Source organism: Leiobunum rupestre, chromosome 11 (genome assembly GCF_980474605.1).
Source record: "Leiobunum rupestre chromosome 11, qqLeiRupe1.1.hap1, whole genome shotgun sequence".
In the NCBI taxonomy this organism is placed as follows: Eukaryota; Metazoa; Arthropoda; class Arachnida; order Opiliones; family Sclerosomatidae; genus Leiobunum; species Leiobunum rupestre.
In genome coordinates, this window is record NC_143394.1 from 24,259,038 (window position 1) to 24,266,611 (window position 7,574).

At 38.9% G+C, this 7,574-nt stretch overlaps 2 protein-coding genes across 2 annotated transcripts; one reads left to right on the forward strand and one right to left on the reverse strand.

Moving 5' to 3' along the window:
* Positions 1–872: 872 nt before the first annotated feature.
* On the forward strand, positions 873–5,552 carry LOC149922023 (uncharacterized). Its single transcript, XM_090162215.1, has 9 exons — positions 873–899; positions 1,108–1,254; positions 2,312–2,393; positions 2,455–2,682; positions 2,746–2,833; positions 2,897–3,306; positions 3,371–4,213; positions 4,391–5,078; positions 5,447–5,552. The coding sequence occupies exons 1-9, from the start codon at positions 873–875 to the stop codon at positions 5,550–5,552; spliced, it is 2,619 nt and encodes an 872-aa protein (XP_090018341.1).
* Positions 5,553–5,841: 289 nt separating this feature from the next.
* Positions 5,842–6,333, reverse strand: LOC149922024 (uncharacterized protein F54H12.2-like). The gene has a single exon (XM_090162216.1). It carries the CDS (start codon positions 6,331–6,333, stop codon positions 5,842–5,844), a length of 492 nt encoding a protein of 163 aa, XP_090018342.1.
* Between the last annotated feature and the right edge of the window lie 1,241 nt (positions 6,334–7,574).

The window sequence follows — 7,574 nt, forward strand, 5'->3', positions numbered from 1 at the left end:
GAATAATTCTGAAAGCTTTATCTATTGAATAAAAGTCAACCATCCCCGACCTCTAACTATAATAACCGAATGTGAAGCACTTTGTTGTTCCGAGTCTATATCATATTTGTAATATTTATCGATTAAACTATCACGTTGATATACAAATTCCATTTTCAATCTGGTTAGATCCGATAGAAACACTAAGATAACCAATTTCGAAATGTAAGAAATGTACATCGAACTTTTAAAATATATTTTTGCTTTAAAATTAAATCCGTTCACATACAAACGCAGAGATAACCAATTTCGAAATGTAAGGAATGTACATCGAACTTTTGTTATTGTAAATTCCACCTTTCGACTAGTATATAAGCTCGTGCTGATTTAGTTAAAGTCATACAGACTTCTGAATAATAACTGGAAACATGTCATCTTTAGACAAAACAGTAGTAGTGGCGGTCTTAAAATATACAGCTACCTTGGGCCCAATTCCAGGTGAAAAAAAATTCACTTAATGACGAAAAAAATAAAAAAAATGATCATAACGGTGATTTGGAAGCTTTGCTGGCTTTAGAAGACGTCATAAAGCAAACTCTCGGAGAAGACTTTCAAAATTTATAATTTTAAAAATAAATAAATAAATGCAAAAAAAATGTTTTTTTTTCTTACATATAAAAGACATATTATATTTTAGTTCTGAATAGATGTACCACTGAATAGTAATGGATATGTCAGTGAACACCAATTAAAAAAAAATTCAAAATAATACTGGAAATATTGGTTAACGTTATCATATTACAAAATCTACAGTGGGATACATAGAGTTTTTATAAATAAAAATATCTCACATATATGGAGTTCAGAGTCTAACACATATCAGATCTATAGGCATGAAAGTGGAGGGTATAAAAGATCGGGTCAGTCCTCCACTCTTTACCAGTTGCGATAAACAGCTAGACCATACAAATGTTTCCGTGTACCGTATGCGCGAAACAGTTTTCTAAAAAGTCAATTTTAAATCGCCACGTACGAGAACAACACGAAAATGTAAAATATGTTTGTTCAACCTGTAACATTAGTTTTGCGCGAAGATACAAATTAATTCAACATTCGCGAGTTCATCAGCTTAGCCCACTTTCAGCCACACCAGACCACCGATATCAAGACAACCCCCAACCGCTTCAAAATCTCCTAACCGTCGGCGTATCCGAGCAATCGGCGGACGATTTTCTTCAAAACATCGAAGAAGTCTCCGTTCTTGAGGACGCTATCGTCAGTTCGCGGTATACTCCGAAAACGACCCAAACAGACTCCGAAATATTAATTTTAACATTAAAACCAGCATTAATGAAGTATTTAAAAAATCACTTAAATAAGAAGCGGGGCTTAAAGTGGAACATTTTTATTCGCGTGAGATACGTACGCGAATTGAACGATGGTGCGGAAGTCGAGGCATTACCGTATTTCCGGTGCAAAACTCAAGCAACACTTTTACCAGATGTAATACCAACACAAATAGACTCGTGTGTGAAGCAAATAACACACGCGATTGAGGAATTCCAAGATATGGGCAGTGGCTGGACCATAGATCGTATCTTGTTTCTTCAAATCGATAATATAGCGTACATACCGCTGGTCGGGGGTACGTATATAAATCTCCCCCCTGAGCTCAATAATACCAGCAAAGGAGTATTAAATATTAAAACCAAAGACCAAAAGTGTTTCTTGTGGTGCGTCCTCGCTAAACTTAATCCACAACCTCCAAATTCCCATCGCGATAATCAGAATAAATACGTGATGTTTGAAAAAGAATTAGACTGCAGTGACATTTCGTTTCCTTTCGAATTAAATCATTTTAAACTCAAAAAATTTGAAAATAAAAATAATCTATCTATCAACGTTTACGGCTACGAAAAAGTAGTTTTTCCTCTTCATGTAAGCGAAAACAGAGCCCCCGAAGATCGGCAAATAGATCTGCTTTATCTCAAGTCAAAAGGAAACCAACATTTTTGCCTAATTACGGATATTAGTCGACTATTGAGTCATTTCACAAACCATAACGGGAAAATTTACGTGTGTCGTTATTGCTTACATCGCTTTTCAGGACAAAATAGTGCTAGAAACCATAGTGAACACGTGAAAAACTGCAACGTTCACGACCCCCAACTTGTCAAAATGCCACACAAAAATCCCGTTTTAAAATTCGAAAAAATTGATTGGCTTCAAAAGGTAAAAAATAATTTCGGAAATTCATGAATTTAAGAGCTTAACACATTTATTTTTAGGTTCCCTACGTCATTTACGCGGATTTTGAATCTATAATTGACAGAATCCAGTCTTGTTTACCCGATTCCTCACTATCATCAACAACGTAGCTTGTGGTTTTAGTTACGTCGTAATAGGACCCGACGGTATTTATATTTGGTTTCATTAAAAAGTTTATTTTCGCTGCGACGTTTATCATTATTACAGGAAAGCCAAATGCCCCTGTTACGTATAGGGGAACCGACGCTATCGACATTTTTCTTGAAAGTTTGTTGATGGAACGGAGCACCATCACCAAATTATTGAAGGAAAATATTCCAATGAATCTCACACCAGTCGAAGAAGAATTGTGCCGTACCGCGACACAATGTTACGTGTGTCAGAAAATTCTTACGCAAGATGATCCGGCAGTCAGAGATCATTGTCATTATACCGGTACGACTTACGTGTTTGATTATTTTAGATATAAATAAGTTAACGCGTAATTATAATTATTAGGACGTTTCCGGGGAGTCGCGCATAATTCTTGTAATCTAAAGTTGCGAGTGGGAAATTTCACGCCGGTCATCATGCATAATTTATCACGGTATTGTATTTTTTCTTTAATTCCAATATTTACAAACTATAACGTGTTTATATAAAATTTCAGATACGATGCCCATCTTATCATGCAAAGGATTGGGTTGATAAAAAGTGTAAACATTTCCTGTATTCCATCTAACGCCGAACCGTATATCAGCTTCACTTTCGGTCGCCTCCGTTTCATCGATTCTATTCGCTTTATGCCCGCTAGTCTCGAAACTTTAATTTCAAATTTAGCCACTGGAGGTCAAGAAAAATTCCCCATCTTGAGCTCTTTCTATCCAACTCATCAAATCCCGTATTTGCTCAAAAAGTTAACGTATCCCTACGACTACATGAGTGACGTAGACAAGTTTGAAGAGACAGCACTACCACCCAAAGAGACATTTTTCAACACCCTCACTGGCGAACATTTAACGGATGAGAGTTACGAAAATGTCCGCCAAGTGTGGAACATTTTTAACATACAAAATCTAGGTATTATTTATAGCCCTATTCTATTACTAAATGTAATAGTGGTAGTGATAAAATTCTTCAACAGGTGAACTACACGATTTGTACGTGCAGGCGGATACCCTCCAACTCGCTGACGTATTCGAGAGTTTCCGCGCTATGTGTGTAGAATACTACGGCCTAGATTGCGCGCACGCGTACAAGGGACCTGGGTTTGCCTGGGAGTCAGCCCTCCACATGACAAAAGTGAAGTTGGAGCTACTACTCGATATTGACATGCACTTGTTTATTGAACGTGGCATTCGGGGAGGAGTTTCGATGATTAGTCACCGCTACGCCGAAGCCAATAACCCGTACATCCCCGAAAGCTACGACCCCAATAAAGAGTGTAATTACATCATGTACCTCGACAAAAATAATCTCTACGGGTTCGCCATGGTCGATTACTTACCCACGAGTAGGTTCGCTTGGGTTCCCGTCGAAGACCTACTCGACTACACCCATAAACATGTGCTTACTTTATCGCACGAGTCTCCCTACGGCTTCATTTTGGAAGTCGACTTGGAATACCCCGTTGAGTTACATCATGAACACAACTGCTACCCCCTCGCACCCGAATCTCAAAGAATAACTACGGATCAATTTTCTTCCTATTACAAACTGATGCTTCAAAGATTAAACCTCCCCGCAAAAGACACTCTGCCTAAGCTCGTCCCTAATCTCAACAACAAAGAGCGATACGTAGTTCACTATCGTAATTTAAAATACTACGTATCGAAGGGACTTAAACTCACGAAAGTTCACAGAATACTCTCTTTCCATCAGTCTCCCTGGCTTCGCCCATTCATAAATTTCAATACCGAAAAGAGGAAACTTGCCAAAAACAGTTTTGAAAAAGATTTTTTCAAACTTTTAAACAACTCCTGTTTTGGTACGTTATTAATCAAAGTAAATGAAAAATAAGTAGATTATTTTTTTTTACCAACAGTATTTATTGCGCGAAATAAATTCTTTTGGTTTAATAAATGTAATTTAGTTTATACGCAAGTAGCCACGTATACAAATTATCGGAATAATAAGTACTAATCTCATTTCGTTTCAATAATAGGTAAAACAATGGAGAACTTGAGAAATCGGATAGATTTCCATCTCGTACAAACACCTGAGCGGGCTATTAAGAAAGCGTCTTCTCCGGCATTTGAAAAATTCACGATTTTCCACAACGAACTCGTGGGTATTCATATGAAGAAGAAGTCACTTACTTTGAATAGACCAATTTACACTGGTTTCACCGTTTTGGATCTTTCGAAACTAACCATGTACGAGTTTCATTACGAGTACATGCGCAAGACCTACGGTGAAAAGGTCCGATTACTTTTCACGGACACGGACAGCCTGGCGTACAATATACAAACGGAGGACGTTTACACGGACTTCGGAAATTCCTCCCATCTCTTCGATTTCTCGGGGTATCCCACGAATCATCCTCTTTTCAATGACGTAAACAAAAAAGTCATTGGAAAGATGAAAGATGAAATGGATGGGATCCCTATACGGGAGTTCGTTGGGCTCCGCCCCAAAATGTACTCCATCCTTTCGGAAAGGGGGGAGAAAAAAACCGCGAAAGGTGTTTGTAAGCGAGTAGTGGAAAAGGATATCCGACACTCGAGTTACCGCGACTGCCTCGTGGCTACTCGAATTACGAGCAATTCTATGAAGCGGATCGTCAATCAGAGGCATCAGCTATTTACCGTCTCCCAAAACAAAATGTCTCTTAATCCATGCGATAATAAAAGGTATATTTTGGGGGACGGCATTCGAACCCTATCGCATGGTCATTACTGGATCGATATTTTAAATCGCCAATAGTTCAGTCTTCTATTGTATTTCTATTAAAAATATATTTTGAACTTAAAGCGTAATGTAAATAAAATGAAACTATCTTATTTAAATGATATTTTTAATTTAACGTAAAAATGTAACTAACTTTTTAAATTTTTACTTTGATGTAATGTAGACTGCGGAGATCACCAAACAAACCCACTGGTGTTATTTTGAATGTAAAATGTAAATTAAAGAAGTTTTACTAAGTTATTGAAAATTTATTGAATACCTTGAATACATAAATTCTTTTATCATTTTATCATTTACATTTTTTATTTAGAAAATCTAGTCACAATATCGAACATTTTTACACCCCTACATCTATTAAGAGCAAAATACACGCAAAAACCTCCACACGTCACGCTTCGATTTCCTTGAAGTTGTAAAGAGTTAAATGTCACAGTTTTACTATTTCTTTCGACAAAGTCATTAAAGCGAAACATATCTGGGGGGTTACCGTAGGAGTCGAACATCTCGGTATTTGTATTATTCTTCGAGAAATACAAAACTATCCAGTGCTGACCATCGTCATTCGACGTATCCGTGTTCACGATATACAGAGATGGAAACGTCGTCACGAACTTTGGTAGTTGGTCCGCGGCGAATACGCCTCGAAATAAGTCTCTGGTGAAATTATCTTTCTCCAAAATTCTCGTTAGCTGCATTGTGTCCATTCTAGTCGAAGATTACGGTTCGGTTCTTATCAATTTCAATCAAACTCTGGAAATCCGCGTAAACAATTACGGCAATCGTTTCGGGTAACGCGGAAGCGAATTTCATTTCCAGCCTCAAATTTCCGTTTTTTACAAGATGAAAATGAGAGGCATTGTTCATTAAATCGGCAGTCAAATCGTAGACGAAAAGGCAATTTCCACCGGCGTAATCTTCGCGACTTATTTGGTTTCCCTCGTCAATGTTCCACTGACCCGTTTGAAGAAATAAATTGGTGTACGCTTGGATGTAGCTACGCTCCGCGAAGTTAGGTGTTAGGGCTTTATGTGGTACGCTACTGCCGTCGACGAACAAACCAATGTGGTTTAAATTGAAATGCTGGAAATTATATGGCGACGATTTAAGTTCACCCAGAAACGCGTTTTGCTCAACCATCCCGATTACGACTTTATTCGGAATTTGTCCTGTAAATAAATGATCTTGCACGACGCTCATGTTGCCTCTCGGAATCGAAAACGACATCACTTCCGTGCGGGAAATTGGGTACTTCGCTCTCGACATTTGTAACACTTTGGCGTGTGATAGTGGGATTTCGGGAATTAACTTGACTTTCCTCAAATACAACGAAGCTGATTTAATGTCCAATTTACATTTTACGTCAGAGTGTAAACAAAATTCGGTATTTGATTTCCCAAAAACAAATTTTAAATCCACCAAGTTCAAAAGGAAGCGCGGCTGTTGACAAATATCTAAATGAAGAGCGCCGATCATATCTATAGTTCCCTTTTGAGCGAAGGTGGCTCTTTGTAAGAAACCTTTATTGTTCACGAAATCGTTGAACTCGTACGCCGTGTCGCGATAGAATAGGCCGCTGGTAAGATGACTCGTTTTAGCAGAGTCTCCAAATGTTAACATAGTTGAATCATACTTTTGTACGGGTAATTCTGAGCGGAAGGAGTAACTGATTTTTCGTTTAAAAATAAGTGGACTTCGGGAAATAGACTGTGCAAAAACATATTGATGGGGGCTACATTATCCGCCGGGGTCGTAACCACACCCGCCGGAGTAACAACGGCGGCTTTAGGGTAAGATCCGTTTTCCAATTTCACATCCACCTGAACGTGAAGGAGAGTTTGTGATAGGTCGATGTACGCTTCGGAATTCCCACTAATGCAAAACGTTAACGCTGAATTGTTGCTAATGCTGGAAATGGGGTGGTATTCGACCCATTCGCCACCGATAATCCCCGTTTGCGTTAACGGGACTTCGAAAAGGTCCAATTCGGAATTCACGCAACCACTAGAGTTCGGATGTATCAACGCCATTCTAAGACTTTATGAAAATATATCGGAGTAAGATCGGCACGATGCTTTCTTCTTCTTGGTTTTAGCTCGAGTGACTTTGCGCGATGCTCTACGCCTCTTTTTAATTCCAGATCCCGTCATTTGCGTAACGGCTTCCGCGGCTGATAACAATGTCTCTTTACCAGCGCTCTTAGATCTCTTCGCTAGCGATGATTTAATTGGGATACCGCTAGCGACGTCAGACACGACTTTCGCTCCAGTATCGAGAAATTTTCTTCCTAGAAACTGGGCTCCGCGCTTCAAAAGCGGCATGGCACGACGAAATGCCGAAGCGAGTATGTTACCCAATCCATAGCCTCTCTGGACACCCACGCCGTGATACACGGGGATTGATCCGTATCCAGCCTGATTTAAATAGTACCTCTCGTAATC

Bases quoted from the DNA above. Each gene is read 5' to 3' on its own strand.
- LOC149922023 (XM_090162215.1), top strand. From the start codon at position 873: ATGAAAGTGGAGGGTATAAAAGATCGG. The intron at 900-1,107 runs GTCAGTCCTCCA...CGAGTTCATCAG, and splicing joins TGGAGGGTATAAAAGATCGG to CTTAGCCCACTTTCAGCCAC. The intron at 4,214-4,390 runs GTACGTTATTAA...TTTCAATAATAG, and splicing joins TTTAAACAACTCCTGTTTTG to GTAAAACAATGGAGAACTTG.
- LOC149922024 (XM_090162216.1), bottom strand. From the start codon at position 6,333: ATGAGCGTCGTGCAAGATCATTTATTTACAGGACAAATTCCGAATAAA.